This window comes from Schistocerca nitens, chromosome 2 (genome assembly GCF_023898315.1).
Source record: "Schistocerca nitens isolate TAMUIC-IGC-003100 chromosome 2, iqSchNite1.1, whole genome shotgun sequence".
Taxonomy (NCBI): domain Eukaryota; kingdom Metazoa; phylum Arthropoda; class Insecta; order Orthoptera; family Acrididae; genus Schistocerca; species Schistocerca nitens.
Window position 1 is genome coordinate 418,964,571 of NC_064615.1, and position 20,167 is coordinate 418,984,737.

The 20,167-nt window shown below is 41.5% G+C and overlaps 1 protein-coding gene across 1 annotated transcript in view; it reads left to right on the forward strand.

The window, feature by feature from the left end:
* Positions 1-20,167, forward strand: part of LOC126235059 (uncharacterized) — a 90,437-nt gene that overhangs the window by 32,908 nt on the left and 37,362 nt on the right. Inside the window, exons 2-4 of the mRNA XM_049943795.1 lie at positions 901-1,187; positions 8,707-9,022; positions 18,389-18,601. Of these exons, the coding sequence (XP_049799752.1) occupies positions 901-1,187; positions 8,707-9,022; positions 18,389-18,601 (816 nt within the window). The remainder of the gene's footprint in view (positions 1-900; positions 1,188-8,706; positions 9,023-18,388; positions 18,602-20,167) is intronic.

Below are 20,167 nucleotides of genomic sequence, written 5' to 3' on the forward strand. Positions count from 1 at the left end.
CTATTCAATACCTTCTCATTAGTTATGTGACCTACCCATCTAATCTTCAACATTCTTCTGTAGCACCACATTTCGAAAGTTTCTATTCTCTTCTTGTCTACACTATTTACTGTCCATGTTTCACTTCCATACATGGCTACACTCCATGCAAATACTTTTAGAAACGACTTCCTGACACTTAAATCCATACTCGTTGGTAACAAATTTCTCTTCTTCAGAAAGGCTTTCCTTGCCATTGCCAGTCTACATTTATATCCTCTCTACTTCGGCCATCATCAGTTATTTTGCTCCCCAAATAGCAAAACTCCTTTACTACTTTAAGTGTCTCATTTCCTAATCTGATTCCCTCAGCATCACCCGACTAATTAGTAGATTAAAATCGTAATACTGGGGCTGTCCTCTAACTTTTGACCGCAAAGTAATTATGATTGTTCATGTCCGTTGATGGAACTGTAGTTTTTTCGCCTCAGTTCAGGCTTTCGACTGCAAAGTGGATATATTATTGGACATCTGGATCTGCGTTGACTTCTGACTATAGGGTTTCACTTTCGTTTTCTGACCACGTCTTCTAGAATTCGTACCTTTGCTGAAGTGGTTATTGCACCCCTATTCTTACCAGAACATTGTCGATAGAATGTTAATTTATAACTTTTCACCACACTTCCGCAGCATGTATCGCATCGACACATATAGGACTACGTACCACGGTCGTCAACGCCTCACAATGCTGTCAGCAGCAGGTACTGAGTGGAACTAGGTCACAGCAGTGTTACGCGCGGTGTGTTCCCGTGTTTAGAGCGCTCGCCTGCACAGTGGAGAGGAAACTGCCCGCGGCAGCGATAAAAGCGGGCGGTAACGTCTTCTGCCCCGGCATGAGCGGACGTCCTGTTGTGTTCTCAGGTCCTACTGCGAGCGCGTGTTTCGCGACTGCCGCCTGCAGACGTGCTACGTGCAGTCTCCCGCCTACCCAGGCGTCTACCCCAGGGGGCTGCACTGCCGTTACCACCTCAACACCAGGCTGCCCTTCATCAAGCTCTACATCGAGAACGAGGTCTTCAACATCGACGGCCAGCGCTGTGAGAACATCATGACCTGTCCCATGAGGCCAATCTCGTCGGGCGCCGAGAACTGCCCGTACGACTACATTAAGGTGTACGACGGGAAGAACGAGAGCGCACCAGTCATCGGTGAGTGTGGCTGCACCTGCAGTCTGCACTGAATCTGCACTTACATTACGGTATTAAAAACAAAACAGTCATCATCGTTTCAGAAAACCAGTCATGCGAAACTTAATATATTCTTTTAAAATATGGTATCTTGCAAATAGTAGACGAAGATGAGCAATAAATTTCAATATTTCTAGATTTATGAAAGATGTTACATTCGGTGTCACAGTATCAACTTACAACGAAGACAAGAATTTGGTTCAAAAATGGCTCTGAGCACTATGGGACTTAAATTCTGTGGTCATCAGTCCCCTAGAACTTAGAACTATTTAAACCTAACTAACCTAAGGACGCCACACACATACATGCCCGAGGCAGGATTCGAACCTGCGATCTTAGCGGTCGCGCGGTTCCGGACTGTAGCGCCTAGAACCGCTCGACCACCAGCTGCAGGCACAGGAATTTGTTTCAACTCTTTGTTGTAAGTCCAGATTCATCTGTATGTACATGTTTGGCACCAATACCTGAACATTGTTGATGTTATCGTTGTTGTTGTCTGCAGTCTGAACACTGATTTGATAGTAACTCTTCACACTAGTCTATCCTGTACACGACTCTTCTTCCCTGCTCAAATACTTCATCCTACCTCCATTTGAACCTGCTTACTTGTTCGGTGAATTCTATTTTTCTTGTCGGCCGAAGTGGCCGTGCGGTTAAAGGCGCTGCAGTCTGGAACCGCAAGACCGCTACGGTCGCAGGTTCGAATCCTGCCTCGGGCATGGATGTTTGTGATGTCCTTAGGTTAGTTAGGTTTAACTAGTTCTAAGTTCTAGGGGACTAATGACCTCAGCAGTTGAGTCCCATAGTGCTCAGAGCCATTCTATTTTTCTTGTTTTCGACTGAGTACCTGTTCGTTAGTTATTCAGTCCATATATCTAATCTGTAGCACCATGTGACAACTACTTCTTTTCTCTTCTTGTCTGAGCTGCTTATCGCCAGACTTCACTTACGCACATTCTAGACAAATACTTTAAGAAAAGACTCCGTTATTCGATGTTAACAAATAAATACTTTTAACAAATCCTTTTCTTGCAATTACCAGTCAGAAGTTTTGTCCCTTCTACTTTGGAATCGACAGTTATTTTGCTCCACAAATAGCAGAACTCGTGTACTAGTTTAAGGGACTCATTTCCCAGTCTAATTCCCTTAGCGTCCCCTGGTTTAGTTGAAGAACATTCCATTACCGATTTCGATGCTCAACTAAGAGCCTCACATCAAAACACTATTTATTCAGATCAAATGCTCTTTCCAATCCTTTGTCGTCTTTCACAGAGTTACTATGTCGTCTGTAGACGTTGAAGTTTTTATTTCCTTTTCCTGAACTCGAACGATCTTTCCAAATTCCTCCTTTGTTTCCCTTACTACTCGCTCAGTGCACAGATTAGATAAAATGGGGGGGGGGGGGGGGGAATGTTACAATCCTGTCTCATCCTCTCAACTATTGTCCCTCGGCTTATTACTGCAGCCTGGGTTTTGTACCAGTTTTACTAACTTTTCACTCCTTGTATTTTATTCCTGCTAGTTTCACATTTTTCAATAGTTTGTTCGAATCAGCTTGATCAAAAGCTTTCTCTAAATCAACAAATGTAAATTTAACGCATTACTGTCTATTTATTCTCACCCTTATGTTTCGCACATTGTCGACTTGCACATAAGAGACATGAAGCAGTGCATGTGCACAGTTGTTTTAAAACACGACATTAATCCTAACAGTTATCTTTGAAAAATGTCAAGTCGTGGTTTGAAGATATGAGGTTACTCCATAATTAGCTATGTTTGAAGTGTTGACAATAATGTAAGAGTGCGATTTTGAAATTTAGATGAATAAAACAGAGGCCATAGCTGATGAAATTTCTTGAGTGTTAGCCGAATACCAGCGTCTTCTTGGGAACAACTTTTTAACAGGTTTCATCCTCGTAGTTTTTATGTGACTTCGTTTGATATTTGAAGAATGCCAAAGTTTTTATGGCACCCTTTCCGTCAGCAAGCGCGCTGCGTATTGTAACGCAGTAGCATCATGGCGGTACTGGTAGGCACAGGCACCAAAATATCATTTCCTGCAACAGTAAAAGAAGTCGTTCCAAGATACCTTAAAAGCCGGCTGCCCACTCACTTTCCCTGTGTAAAACAATCGACACTTAGTTCTCTGGTGGATCAAACTTTCGCTCTGTAACAAAGACTTCTCGTAGTCACGAGCTTACTATTGAACAAATATTGTGCCAAGCTGTCTAAACTTCCATAAATATTGAATTCTGGTCTTAATTTCTATCGCAAGGGGAAAAAGAAAAACGCGAAACAGAAATCTGTTGAACTTCGGATCTATCAATCAGGCTTTAGACTTCATTACATATTTCCTAGTAGCCTTCTCTTACAGAGTATTTGAGGGGAAGAGAAGGCATGTTTTCTATGCACACTGTAGTGAAATTTAACTCCATAGCAGCATGAAGGACATTTATTCACAAAGGGGGACGCACTCCTGAACTGTATTTAACATGGAATACATACAAAATTCCTTACAAGCAAACTGTGATTGCGTACAGATCATCATTATTCAGCAAGAACTGGGTGGACTAAGTACAACAACATGAAGGTGCGTCCAATAGGTTCAAACTCACAGAACAACTGAAAGCAAAATTTTACCGTTTTTCAATAAAGCCTGAACCGTCAATGCCGACTTGTAATGCGCAGCGAAAATAATCATGAAAGTTAACTGGGTAGTCGATGCATAAAATGAATCGTGACCGATTAAAACAAATTCCAGATGAATCTGCGCAAAACGCAGCAAAATTAATACCCACTTCTCCTAACGAATTAATTCAATTGTTAATGTAGTATCCTTACTCAAAACTGAAGTAACGCCCATTCAAAATCACCGTCAGGTATGCACAGAAGAAGCACTTCTCAATTTCTTGATCGTGGAACAGCGGCAGGCTAACTCTGGACAAAATCCAACCCGCCTCCCTCCGTGCAGAAAGAATGAACGAACTTGGAGAGAACTAACTGATCATCACCAAGATGAAATTGCCAGTGGAGCAGACGTCTCCTCCAGTCAGAACACAGGAGAGTCAATGCCCGGTTCCCTCGCCTCAGAATTTTCCACTCATTGAACTCGAAGCTAGCTTCCCTTTTTCGTGAGTCCGGAGCAATTAATCACGTCACGGCACGTGTAAAGCGTTTGGGCAGACGAGTGTCCCAACTGACTGGAGCCACGGGCCAGATTCGAAGATAGCATTCAAACGCCTTTCTCAGGCTTCACCTGCAAAGTTACACCAAGAACTTCCATCTGAATTCACCCAGTCGCATGCGTTGTAATTACACCCACAGTCACGCAATGCAGTGATTATCTATTTTTAGGACACGTAGTTACAGGAACATTGTTTGCTGAATATCTAATGTCGTGAAAATGAGAATAAAACAGTCTCAGTGTTGGATCCGTGCGTGGTTTTCCTTCCGGGCATTTAAAATATAGGACACCACAGGCAGAGCGAAGTGTTCAACCGATTTTATCAAATTATGGAATTATAAAATTACAAAATTATGTGAAATGTACATATATTTCCGCATTTCGAAATGATTTCTTCGATGAAATATCAGTGTAACGCGGAGAGGTATAAGACGACAAGAAGCTATGCCTAAATTGTTGATAGTCTACAGCCTAAATAGTAAAATCATAGTGATGGAAAATGTGGAGATCTTATGTACAAGGCATGCGTACGGCATGTTTAACATAATGGAGGTATTAACATGAGCCTACGGCGCTCAGCTGATATATCAAGCCTACTAGCAAGTGGAAAACGAAAACAAGACAGAAATTCACAAAGCTCTATAAACGCAATGTTTGCAGAAGTGAACGATTTAGATGTGCAGAAGTGTGTTTTTCTTACGACAAAACTGGCGTTTAGAGATTGTAAAACAAGAAGTACATGTTAAGAATTATTACTTGAGTTTGCTATGTTTAAACTGCATTATTACCGAAGTTATATGAAAAGAGGAACAAACAGAATTTTGTAAGAATACATAATGCGGGTTACGTCACGAAAACGGTGGTCGGCTCTTTCTAAGAGCGGCGACGTAAGACGAACTCCCTTCTTTTTATAGTGAGGCTTTCTGTCGATAGAAAGCTCTGACTTTGCCTTACTGCGTGGTGGAGCGTATTGTATCAGTGACAGGGCGATGGGGTGGAAACCTCCACGGCTTCCTCTAAAAGTGCCATATTTCTGACGTCGACGGCAAGAAGCTGCTCTAAGGCGACGAATTTTCCGCGGCATTACCAATATAGCACGCCGCTTATGTCGACTATCGCTAAAGAAGCTTCATATAAATTACTGGTTATGCTGTAGATGTTCAATTTGAAATAGAGAGTCACGGGGTCATAATCAGTTAAGACTAACATGTCTTTAACTATTCTTAGCATAATCATTTCCTAACGACACTATTACTTAACCACATGAAAAAATGTGCCATTTCTTAACAAATCTATATAAAGCTGTTTCGACTTACTGTCATATGTGCACTATAGACAATTACTGTAGACATTGTTCAATAAAATAAGAAACATGAAAATAAATCCTGTTTGTGGGAAACAAAAAATTAGAATGTGTTAAGACGTCACAGAGCTCCCATATCTGCATGAAATGATGTAGCATTGTAAAGGGAGAGAAACTGATGGTCACACAGTGGAGGGAGCAGAAAACATGCACTGATCATGAGAACGCTGAGTCCACACGAACTGCATTTGATTGGCGGAAAGTCTGTAGTTTCGAGTATTATTAGACATTCCTACCTCATAACATAAATTAGAACCAATGACGCTGTGACCATCAAGAAATTTCATTACAAGCTTGACAACTACCAAGGCTCTTCTCCAGTGTTTTAGAGGATCACAGAACCTGCAGAATGAATGGAGAAATTTAATGGTTAGTGATAGGAAGTGACTGGTCTGTAGTATCAGTGGGATTTAAGCGAGTTGGCGCGTCAAATAAGAGAGCGCAATTTGTATGGTGTGTACGAATAATTGAAAATGGATGTTAAAGTTTCACTTTATATTGCCCTGATTAAAGACGCCCATTTCATAAGGTGAATGGAGCCCCAAAGAAAATAATTTTATTTTTGATCTGACTGCTCTCAGCTATAATTCATCACAGCCATACGTACTTCGCTCAACGAATATTATGTGGCATTTTCTGTTGATCAGTTAACTTTCTCTTTAATGAATCTAACGTTAGATGTCATAAATAACCTCTAGATTTAACCTAATCAGCAGGGTACAAATATCAAATCATGTATTCAGTTATAAATTTATAACACTTGGTTGTTGTGAGCTGGTAACGTTAAGTTACCGTAAAACATTTCTGAAATTCTCAAGGCAGTTTTACCTTGCGTGGTATAAACGTAACTGACTAAAGTGGCAGAAAGCCTTGCTGGATCGCACAATGCATACGACATGAAAAATTGTTATCTTCGATCTAATGAGTGAATTGAAGGCATAAAACTGCATCTTTGTTATTAATTTACGAGGCAGTAGTGAAAAACTTCATGGTTACTCAATACAGGGTGTCCATGAATTATCTTTCCAACTTAAGATTTTATTAACATTAAAACTGTACTAGATGTTTAAAATGGTTTTCGAAATCTGATAAGATATTATAAGCCTTTTTACCTTCCATATGACGCAGCTTTGACGCAAAACTGAACTTGAAAAACCTCAGAAATGTTTTCTCCGGATAGATGACTTGGACGATATGGTCCACAATTCCACCCCCCCCCCCCCTCCACTTGATCTCTTCATCTCACCCCGATAGAATTATTCTTATAAGGGATCTAGTGTGCTGATCCTAGGTTAGAGATGTGCGCAGAACTTGTAGGCACGTATTCACAAGTCTTTTCAACATGTCGCCGTGGAGATCTTGAATTGTACATGGAGACGGAATTCCAACTAGGTATTATCCGTGCCACTAAATGTGCAAACACTGATGTGTATGAATGAGGACACAAAACTTCGTGGGTTATCACATATTTACAACCATATGTTAATACCTCGTATAGTTTTACAGATATAAAAAACTTAAAATGTAAAGATAATTTATGGATAGCCCGTAGTGTCATCTCGTAAGGTAATAATTCATTTAAAGGAATTGGTGAAAGGTACGAAACATAAATAAAAATACGTGATTTTCTGTAACATTATTATTATTATTATTATCAGATCTCGAGAATACAATTTTACCCAGAGAAATAAGATTGTTACATGAGCCATGTGGCATAGTCATACAATGACCAACTACATAATGTAGATTTGGAAAACACATAAGGTACAAAAACATTTCGGCGTATGAAATACCAGCATCGTAACCCAATCCCCGCATTAATCGTAGCTGCAAACACCATTTCACTGTACATTCGACCTCAGTGCTTAAGAAATCTGTGCTCCAAGATGGCTTGGCAAGAATATAGTTGCAGAAAAACATTACTTTGTGTTTCAGAGTAGACACATAAAAAGAGATGTATGTAAATTATGATTGTAGCTTGAAAAATACGTACTCATTGCTACTTTCATACATAGTTCTATCTCTTCCTCAGAACAATGAAATTTAATCACGTTGATTATCGCACCACATCACACACAGACAAAGGCACACATTCACTCAAGAACAGTCTTGAACAAAGTAGAACTAAAGAAGAACGCTTCGTACCCGTTAAAAGCTTGCCAGCTATGAAGAATGTCTCGTCCCCCTCGCTTCTCATGGCTCAAGACCGTACTAGCCCCAACCTCGAGCTCTTCCGAGGCTTTTAGTAACATATCTATAAGTATAAGATGGAAGTTATTCGCTTAGAACTTGACTTAAATCCTTTTATTTTATATACATTTTTATTTATTCATGTTTTTCAAGTGCTATGTTTAATTTTTATATTAATATTAGCAGGGTTGCTGTTAACATGATTTGCTATTATATTCAGAATATAAAACATTGTTTGTCACCATAATTATTGAATACCTACGACCTGTTTAGAGTTTTCAGATAAAAGGTCTAAAATTCATAGCTATATATTGAACTGAACTGAACTGACTCCCTACCGAAACTGAAGTCACACACGCAGCTTAACGCCTGCTCCTTCGGCAACCCCTCTGACTTACTTGTACCGCGGGGAGCCTATAAGCTCCTTGGACCAGAAGAAACCAACACTCAAAAGCGTTATCAGAACACATATAGGCAATCCTGCCTTATATGCAGAATGAAGATGGCGTTACTGCTACTCAGATTGTGAGACTGCGTCGAAATGCTATTCAGTTGCATGCCAGCATCGGTAATATACTTCATGCTAGTTTGAGTCTATTGCTTGCTTCCTTCATTGCGTTGGAATTTTAATGACCGGTATTGCAGAAAAAACGAAAACAAATAAAAAGCTCCAGAATTAAGATGTTACTGGCCGGCGTATGCTGTTTTAGTCCACTGTGGTAACTTTGCTTTTTACACTGCAGGCGTCTTCTGCGGAATGGGACACTTCCCGTACTCGATCATCGGCACATCGGAAGACCTGCTGGTTGAGTTCTCGAGCTCTCCGGCGGGCCCGCTGCTCAATACGGGCTTCCACTTCAACGTGGGCAGCTGGCCGGGCCACGGGAAGCTGGCGGGCGTGCGCAACGGCACGTGCGACTGGCTGCTGACCGGCGACGACTTGGGGTCCGATCAGGAGGGCATCTTCCAGAGCGTCGCCCACTGGTACCCGCCCCACTCCTCCTGCACCTACCTGCTGCAGGGCCGGCCCGGACAGGTCGTCCGCCTCTACTTCCCCAGGTGCCAAGCTGCCTCACTCTAACACAACAATGTGTGGGAAGGAAGAGGGATTGCACTGTGCACTAACACACGCCTGAGCCACGAACAATTGCATGTATCTCAAATAATCTCTTGTTCTATTACGGAGGAGGGACAGCAATTTTACACGAAATTTGATCATCACAGAGGGTGGTGGTAAGACGAAATGGCCATGTTTTTGCTTACAGGTGGTTTTGACAGTCATGTGATTGTGACTGAGGTTGGAGTGATGTAAAAGCGGGTATCTATAAAGTCGTATAACAGTCACCTACATCTACATCTACATACATACTCCGCAATCCACCATACGGTGCGTGGCGGAGGGTACCTCGTGCCACAACTAGCATCATATCTCCCTGTTCCACTCCCAAACAGAACGAGGGAAAAATGACTGCCTATATGCCTCTGTACTAGCCCTAATGTTATCTTTGTGGTCCTTCCGCGAAATATAAGTTGGCGGCAGTAAAATTGTACTGCAGTCAGCCTCAAATTCTGGTTCTCTAAATTTCATCAATAGCGATTCACGAAAAGAACGCCTCCTCTCCTCCAGAGACTCACACCCATTTTCCGTAACACTCGCGTGATGTTGAAACCTACCAGTAACAAATCTAGCAGACCGCCTCTGAATTGCTTCATTGCTTCTATGTCTTCCCTCAATCCGACCTGATAGGGATCCCAAAAGCTCGAGCAGTACTCAAGAATAGGTCGTATTAGTGTTTTATAAGCGGTCCCCTTTACAGATGAACCACATCTTCTCAAAATTCTACCAATGAACCGAAGACGACTATCCGCCTTCCCCACAACTGTCATTACATGCTTGTCCCACTTCGTATCGCTCTGCAATGTTACGCCCAAATATTTAATCGACGTGACTGTGTCAAGCGCTACACTACTAATGGAATAATCAAACATTACGGGATTCTTTTTCCTATTCATCTGCGTTAATTAAATTTATCTATATTTAGAGTTAGCTGCCATTCTTTACACCAGTCACAAATCCTGTCCAAGTCATCTTGTATCCTTCTACAGTCACTCATCGACGACACCTTCCCGTACACCACAGAATCATCAGCAAACAACCGCACATTGCTATCCACCCTATCCAAAAGATCATTTATGTAGATAGAAAACAACAGCGGACCTACCACACTTCCCTGGGGCACTCCAGATGATACCCTCACCTCCGATGAACACTTACCATCGAGGACAACGTACTGGGTTCTGTTACTTAAGAAGTCTTCGAACCACTCACATACTTGGGAACCAATCCCATATGCTCGTACCTTGGTTAGGAGTCTGCAGTGGGGCACCAAGTCAAACGCTTTCCGGAAGTCAAGGAATATGGCATCCGTCTGACACCCTTCATCCATGGTTCGCAATATATCATGTGACAAAAGGGAGAGTTGCGTTTCGCAGGAGCGATGATTCCTAAAGCCATGCTGATGCATGGACAGCAACTTCTCTGTCTCAAGGAAATTCATTAAACTGAGAATATATTCGAGAATCCTGCAACAAACCGATGTTAAGGATATTGGTCTGTAATTCTGAGGATCCGTCCTTCTACCCTTCTTATATACAGGTGTCACCTGCGCTTTTTTCCAGTCGCTCGGGACTTTACGTTGGGCAAGAGATTCGCGATAAATGCAAGCTAAGTATGGAGCCAATGCAGTAGAGTACTCTCTGTAAAACCGAATTGGAATCCCATCACGACCTGGCAATTTATTTATTTTCAACCCATTCAGCTGCTTCACAACCCCAGGGATGTCTATCACTATGTCCTCCATACGGGAATCTGTACGCGACTCAAACGGCGGTATGTTTGTACGATCCTCCTGCGTGAAAGATTTCTCAAATGCTAAATTTAAAATTTCAGCTTTCGTTTTGCTGTCTTCCGTTGCCAGGCCAGACTGATCAGTGAGTGACTGGATGGAAGCCAGTCCCAACAAAAGTCACAACAATAGCTACAGTAGTAGTAGTAGTAGTGGTGGTGGTTGTAGTGGTGGTATTGGCAGTGCAGTGAGCAGTGTTGTTGATATCGAGAGGACAGCCCAGACGTCCTAAGTAGATTCCAGGACCACTACTTGTAGTCATCCGATGCCTGTGTGTCGCTTCCTATACAGAAGTTTCAATTTTCGCATCAGACGTCTAGGAGTGATGAATGACGCCATATGAAACAACTTTTTTTTAGAGACAAAATGTTTGCTGACCCTTCCCTGAGACGCTAGACGTCTTTCTGTTGAATTCACTCTGGGCCGACGAGATTTCACCGAATAAGCATCGTCTGCTAACCAGGTGTTTTGCATCTGCATACTACCTACCCCACTAAATTGATAGAGTGATTTCCAACAAGAAAACCTTAAGAATTATATTTTAGAAACGGATGAGGAACTTTGATTTAGCCTTCTCGCGTTGAGCTGATGACTCTATTAAAGGCAACACACATTGCGTAGACAAACCGAAGAGTGCCTATCCCCTGCCGCCGCATCATTGCCGCCGCATAACCAATGATAAAAGACGCCTAGTGTGGCCGGGATGTGTTAGAAAACATTTTGTCTGTAACAACAGTTGTTCTCCATGACGTGATCTGTCATCATTAGGCATTTGATGCTAAGATTTTGAAACATCCTATAGATATAGTCTCTGAATATTGACAGGTGTATATTTTAAATTTTATTGAACAGAGTATATTTGTAAATGGCGATTTACGAATAAATAGGAAGAATTACTTATTTGTTCCACATATAATCAAGGTATACAGAAAGGTGTTTCCAAACCACTTTGGGGTAGAACTTTCTCCCATATAAAAAATACTGAGCGAGTCGTACTCTCTCATGCGTTATACAGTCCTCAGCACTATTACATTCTAAAATAGTCGACAGATGCTCATCAAGCGCTTGAATAGCCAGCAGTTTTTGAAGAGAAAAGAAGGAATATTTTGTTGCTATGTGGCAACTTTAAGTTGATCAATGGGTGTTCCTTTTTTGGGCATGCGGTGTGCTGACCACATGCCCCTCCATACCGCATCCACATGACGCCACATGGCAGAGGACGACACGGTTGCCGGTAGACAGTTCTTCGGCTTTCACGACCTGGCGAGGAGCACGTTTTAATGGGTGTTTTTAGGTAGGAACACAGAATGTGAGTTGGCGATAATATTAAATTGTCTCGAACCGCAAAAGTGCTTGCATTACTTCCCTCTAATCATCTTTTCTGAACGCGACGTGGAGGATAAAATTTGTCAGATAATATTATCTACCAAATACGCAGTCTTTTGTGAATCTAGCAATGAATTACCATTACTGATAATGCAGGAAACTGTCAAAATACATGTCCGGAAGGCACTGCATTAAGTGACTCTGAAGTATACTAACTCATTTTCATAAAGTATTAGAAATGTACCGGTCTCATGACTTATTTTGTCTAAATATACAGCGATTAGAATTTTTTAAGTCATGACAGCTGAACACTGTTGCCATTTCATGGCAATTAGTTACGAAGATTGTCGGTGAAACTTTGATGTTACCTGAAGATGTTCATTCACAACGAAACCGGCTGTGACGCAAAGAACGTACCATAAATAGAGCTGTGGTGGGTTTTATTAACATTTACTATGTTCGGCTTGGGATCATGTCCGATGCAGAATATTTTCTACGTAATGGAATCACAGTGACTTTCTCTCATTAATTTTACTCACAAAATAAGGAAAGCAGAATTTTTCTTTCTTTTCCTTTGATATCAGTGTAGTGCTGTCGAAGCCATAGCAAGTGGTAAAGTGCTCAAGGCTGGTCCACAGAGAAGACTCTGAGTATCTTGCAGACATGGAGTTACTGGTAAAGTAAGTTGGACGCTGGAAATGAGCAATCAGCATGTAAGGGTACAAAGAGGAAAATCATGAGAACTCATTACTTTTTAACAAATATTCTTACAGAAATCCAGGGTTAGTGGGTTTAAGCATTTGAGCAGATTCAGTATGAACTATTTTTCTATAAAATATCGACCTATTTTTGCCTGGTGTGTGTTACCACCTCTTCTTCTAGCCGGTGCCAGTGAATTTTAACATTAAAGCATGAGTGAAGTACATCGACGGTATAGCATGTAAATTGTACCAGATTAGATACGAATAAATTTTCTTAGCACTTCTTTCAGCTTTGTTTGGATAGCCGAAATTTGATGCTATTTACCACGTATTGCTCTTTACTAATCTGCGTACCTGGTCTTCCTCCCTTGTACTCCAGTCAACGAAAGAAAATAAGGGAAAATTATATAGTAATAAATTATTGTACAGTGGTTGGAGGGAGTGTCATGAATTGTCATTAACAACATATTAAAAGCCCCACCAGTGGTTTGTGTACCGGGGGCGGGGGGGAGGGAGGAAGGGTTTAACGATATTCTTTATGTTTTTGTTGTATAACACATATATAGTGGCTTCTAGCGAATATATTTTCAGTAGAAAATTAAGCTACTTTAAATATCCTACAAAAATGTCCTATGCATTTTGTTTCTAGGATTAACAGTTTCTACGCCGTAAGAGATGAAAAAATTGCTGATTATTAAAAACAGTGTTTTAGTGAAATAAAATTATTACTTACTGTTGAGTGATGTGGATTAAGAATGAGTATTAAATGTGAGTATTTCATCTAAATGCAGGAGAGCCGCGTTAAGGGATGTATTGTGTTCTGGGAGTGTAATACGACGAAGGGTGAGGGGGCTGATGGATAGAAATGTGAGGGAAAGTATTTCGCTGGGTTGTGATAATGCAATTCCTTCCTCGTACGTCTGCAAACTGAAGTGCGACCAGGTGATTCTCCGTTACATCTTCCCTACGTCACATGAAGCAACTGCAGGGTGTTTCATCAAGTTAATCGACTTTTCCGCAGTTCGCCTTATTAATAACTGACATCTGCGCAGACATACCGAAGGCGGAGGGAGAGTTTATTTCCCACGAAATGCGTTAACACTACATAAAGTAGAGATACGAGCTACTAATAATACCAACGCAAGGAACGTTGTTGTTGTGTTGTTGTTGTTGTCGTCTTCAGTCCTGAGACTGGTTTGATGCAGCTCTCCATGCTACTCTATCCTGTGCAAGCTTCTTCATCTCCCAGTACCTGCTGCAACCTACATCCTTCTGAATCTGCTTAGTGTATGCATCTCTTGGTCTCCCCCCACGATTTTTACCCTCCACGCTGCCCTCCAATACTAAATTGGTGATCCCTTGATGCCTCAGAACATGTCCTACCAAACGATCCCTTCTTCTGGTCAAGTTGTGCCACAAACTCCTCTTCTCCCCAATCCTATTCAGTACCTCCTCATTAGTTATGTGATCTACCCATCTAATCTTCAGCATTCTTCTGTAGCACCACATTTCGAAAGCTTCTATTCTCTTCTTGTCTAAACTATTTATCGTCCATGTTTCACTTCCATACATGGCTACACTCCATACAAATACTTTCAGAAAAGACTTCCTGACACTTAAATCAATACTCGATTTTAACAAATTTCTCTTCTTCAGAAAAGCTTTCCTTGCCATTGCCAGTCTACATTTTATATCCTCTCTACTTCGACCATCATCAGTTATTTTGCTCCCCAAACAGCAAAACTCCTTTACTACTTTAAGTGTCTCATTTTCTAATCTAATACCCTCAACATCACCCGACTTAATTCGACTACATTCCATTATCCTCGTTTTGCTTTTGTTGATGTTCATCTTATATCCTCCCTTCAAGTCACCATGCATTCCGTTCAACTGCTCTTCCAAGTCCTTTGCTGTCTCTGACAGAATTACAATGTCATCGGCGAACCTCAAAGTTTTTATTTCTTCTCCATGGATTTTAATACCTACTCCGAATTTTTCTTTTGTTTCCTTTACTGCTTGCTCAATATACAGATTGAATAACATCGGGGAGAGGCTACAACCCTGTCTCACTCCTTTCCCAACCACTGCTTCCCTTTCGTGCCCCTCGACTCTTATAACTGCCATCTGGTTTCTGTACAAATTGTAAATAGCCTTTCGCTCCCTGTATTTTACCCCTGCCACCTTCAGAATTTGAAAGAGAGTATTCCAGTCAACATTGTCAAAAGCTTTCTCTAAGTCTACAAATGCTAGAAACGTAGGTTTGCCTTTCCTTAATCTTTCTTCTAAGATAGGAAGGAACGTATATGCATAAAATCTACGTTAGTCTCTGCTGACTGTCGAGACTGGGGCATCGTCTACTGCAGCCGTGGAGTTGCTGCGAGCAAAGCAACATCCCCAACGACGAGCGCTGCTAGCTTTGCGTTTTGCAGACAGATCATACCTCTCCGGCATATCCTGTCTAGTTCTCTCGTGTGAGTGGACAAAGTAACTTTACTGAGTTCCTGTTTATAAAGTGGAGGTATTTTCAGTTTATTACATTAGTACTTATTTGCAGTTGTTAAGCGAACTTGAATGTAAAATATGTTCGCATGAACCATGGTTGAAAAGGTTAGTGTAAAGTTGTCAGTGACTGTAAGCGGGAAAATAATTGAATTGGTACGAGGGTAATCTCAAAAGTAATGTCTCCTATTTTTTATAAGTATATAGACCTGTTTATTTCTACAATGGTTTACATCAGTTGACAGCTTGAACATTTAGCTATTTTTCGACATAATCACCATTTCTGTCGATGCATTTTTGTAGACGCTGTGGCAGTTTTTGTATGTCCATGTCATAGCAGCTCGCCACCATGCTGTTCAGAAAGTTATGAACCTCTTCTTTCAACTCATCGTCGGAGCTGAATCGCTGGGACCACAATAAACACTGGCGGGTAGTGTGAGAATCTGAAAACACTCAAACTGGCAATTCAGAACAGGGGAAGGGAATGTTGAACAAGGGCGTACATATTCTCCATGCCAACGCTCAACCAAACATTGCTCGGCAAACCGTTGCTTTCCGGCAACAGTTTCAGCGGAATATAATCACCTACCCACCCTATAGCCCTGACTTGGCGCCCAGTGGCTATCACCTGTTCCCTAGGTTAAAAGAACATTTGGCCGGAAAGCGATTCAGCTCCGACGACGAGGTGGAAGAAGAGGTTCATAGTTTTCTGAACAGCATGGCGGGGACCTGGTATGTCATGGGCATACAAAACTGCCACAGAGTCTACAAAAATGCATAAACAGAAATGGCGATTATGTCAAAAAATAGCTAAATGTTCAAGCTGTAAATTGATGTAAACCATTGTAGAAATAGACGGGTATATGTACTTATAAAAAAATAGGAGACTTTACCTTTGGGACTACGCTCGTAAATGTATCATTTTTCTGATGTCTGCCGTTAACAGCATATTGTGAAGTCGAGTAACTGAAGTCATTAGATGGTGAATTAATGAATGACTTGAAAGTTACTGCACTCCATTCACTATTAATCGTGTTACTGGTAGACTGCATAAATCTCTTCCGTTCAGTATTTGCTTGCGCTTGTAGAGTTGGCTGCTGTAATGTCTTGCTGGACTTACTTTGAGGTATCTGAAGTTCCATAATACCTACGTGACCCACGTATGATGCAGACGGAACAAATTTAAGCTTCTGGACCTCTTCAGATATTGGGAAAGCTGAAACTTGATACGCCTCATGCTGTGAAAAGTATCCCAGCCAGTGATACTGGAGACAATGAAATTAAAACACTTACCCTTGGGACAGGCTCTTCAGTATGGTAACATTTGATTGCTCCAGCTGTTCAACTTTCCATACATAATACACTGAAGAGCCAAATAAACAGGTACGCCTGCCTAATATCGTGTAGCGCCCCCGAGAACACATAGAAGTGCTGCAACACGACGTGGCCTGGACTCGACTAATGTCTAAAGTAGTGCTAGAGGAAACTGACACCATGAATCTTGCAGGGCTGTACATAAATCCGTAAGAGTACGAGGGGGTTGAGATTTCTTTTGAACCTTGCAACCATCCAAAACATGCTCTATAATGTTCATGTCTGGGCGTTTGGTGGCCAGTGGAAGTGTTAAAACTCAGAAGAGTCACGCTGTAACAATCCTGAACGTGTGAGGTGTCGCATTGTCCTGCTGGAATTGCCCAAGTCGGTCGGAATGTTGAATGGACTTGAATGGAAGCAGACGATCAGACAGGATGCTTACGTACGTGTCACCTGTCAGAGTCGTTTCTAGACGTATCAGGGGTCCCATATCACTTCAACTGCACACGCCCCAGACCATTGCAGAGCGTCCACCAGCTTCAACAATCCGCTGCTGATATACTGGATCCATGAGGGTGTTTCCATACACGTAGACGATCCGCTCTATACAATTTGAAACGAGACTCATCCGACCAGACAATATGTTTCCAATCATAATAATCCAATGTTGGTGTTGACGAACACGGGCGAGGCATAGAGCTTTGTGATACTACTACTACTACTACTACTACTTCTGTTACTACTACTACATCTAAAGCAATACAGTTTCCCCAAGAACATTTTATTTCTCCTCATATATGTCACTAACGTCTCAGTTTCTTTTATGAACGGCAAGGAACCACCAAAAGTTAAGAAATATGTATTTATAACAGAAAACCAGCTTAGCTCAAACGAACATCTTAATTTCACCTACATATACGTAAAAATATATGAATACAGTACATGTCTAAAATAGATACGGTGAACCACTATGTGTAACAGCTTCCACGAATTTACGTTATACCAGGTAAGAAGAACGTTCTACCGTGTGTCATCTAGGTCTTCCAGAACATGCGGATTACTCGTGTAAACCTTAACATAAAAAGCACAACGGGTAAGGCTAGGCGATCATTGCCGCCAGGAGACCTTATGTACTTTGCTAACTATCCTATCTTCATCCCTTTAACTCTCGCCGAGACTGCGTCTGCGAAGTGTGCTGCTGCACTATCTTATTCCCCACTGTTTTAGATTATGTAGTCATCAAATGTCTGTAGACAATTATTGGATCAATTATATTTTCGCTACCCTTTATAAAATGCTAATATGACTTTGGCTCGTTGAGCACAATGATTAGGTCAATGCGCTGCTCGCAGTGATTTTTTATGTTGCCCACTTTCCAACTCATAGTGGTACGAACTGTTGTATCTTTTTCGGATGCTGTTATAACTTTCATACAGCCTCGTATCCTCTTTTAATCGCACTTCCTTGATCCCTAAAAATTTAACCATGTCTTCCGACATTTAGACCACAATGCAACTGTCAGATTCCTTCGTAAGATCGGAGTCTGTAACATTAGCCTTATTCGTTATCTGCATGATGGACCCAAACTTGATATTAATTTGTGTAGTACACTGTCCATGTTTTTATGTCCTATGTGATTTCGTCGTGACTGTGGTAAGAAGGCAGTGTGTTGTCCGCAGCTTTCGAATCAACACGATAGAGGCGCCCATCCAGCCCTATGATGGGGACTGCGGAGAGTCTCTGACGCTGTACGACGCGTCGTGGGCGGACGACGCGCGAATTATTAAAACCTTCTGCGATACCTTCTCCAGGGCCATGGAGAAGCACGACTTCGTCTCCAGCGGCAGCTCCATGTTCGTTCGCTTTGAAAGCAAGACTGGCAGCTACTCAGGGTGAGTTCATTGCTAATCCTGCGCTCTTCTGCCAGTGACATTCCGTGACGAAATTTGTTTTAATACTCCACTTGGTTTACTGACGAAGAGGCACCTACTTTTTATCGGATAGCTGATAAAGATTACTTATACCATAATTGTATTCAGGGTACAAGCGAAGACGGTAGCAATCTTTCATAAACCGTTAAACGTAGCCCATCAAAGTTTGCAGCAAAGATATTACGCAAGGCGACCATTATTTTACGGCATCATTAGGAATTGTAACATTTTTACTTACCTTCACTCTTTGTTACACCGGAACATATATTTTTAACGACCTTAGGCCTCCGTTGGAATAAATGGTACAAAACGTACTCTGTAAATACTCGAAATGTGATTTACAAGTCAGTGTAGTGAATTTACAAGTTTGTTCGGGCTTAATCAGATTCAGACTGACATGAGAAACAGTAAACGGCCAGGAGAAATTATTGTGACGCTGGAAATGCCGCAGCACCGAGAGGGCTGGTGAAGTTACAGCTGGCATAACTGCTGTCATGCTGTTTGCGATGGAGTAATTGCGCAGATGTCTTGTGAACTGAAACAGGTCAAAGCGAGGCGATTCATGCTGTTAAAATAGTCCAGATAAAAATAATAACTTACTATTCTTTCTGTTTACAACTGTACTAAACTGTAAGAAATAACTTAACGTGTGTAGAATGCTGCTGAAATAACTGGAGTGGATAATAGCATACTATTCTCTTTGTTTGTAACGGTAGCAAAATGTGAGAAACATCTAAACATATGTTGCCTGACGCAACTGATCTGAAGATTAATGTCATCTTATTACCCGCTCTCAAGTGCAAAATGTTTATACTACATTTCATATGACTGTAATTATGATGTCGCTATGTGCAGTGTAGCCTGGTGTCCAGCATATGAATGAAGTCGTAAATCATATCAAAAAATAATTTATATATGCTTAGGCGCCCACGAACAGTATCAATCCGAGTTACGACCTTTTGGGTATCAGGCCTTGGCATTATGAACCAATAAGAACAACTATAAACCTCAGTGGTCCTTTACATGGCGGAAAAGGTATGGTTGGCTTTGTGGCATTGCAGGGATTTCAGGTAAGTGCTGACACTGAACTTAAATGGCGACAGGCTCTACAGATGGATTCGCACAGTAGATGTACTTCATTTTCGAGTGACGTACTAAAGTTTTCAAGTACATCTAATGATGGGATGGGATATCCCGAAATGGGCAGTGTGAAATTAAACAACAAATCAGAACAATGCAGTCTTAGGAGTCAATTAAGTCAGGCGCTATGAAATTACGACTGTTTGCCCCTCAACACCATAGCGAAAGATGGAAGGGGCTACACCACTACTACCCTCGTACGCTGAGAGTACAGTATTACATTAGTGGTACGATGCATTGTCTTCTGAGCACTGCTGCTGGTAATCAGAGTATTAAATAAATCTTTCATAGATGTTACGAGTGGCAGTGGTTAAAGCCAGTAGCGAAATGCAGAGAAAACTGCAGGGGATCGATGTTTAATGCGGGGTTTGGCGCAACATAAAGAAA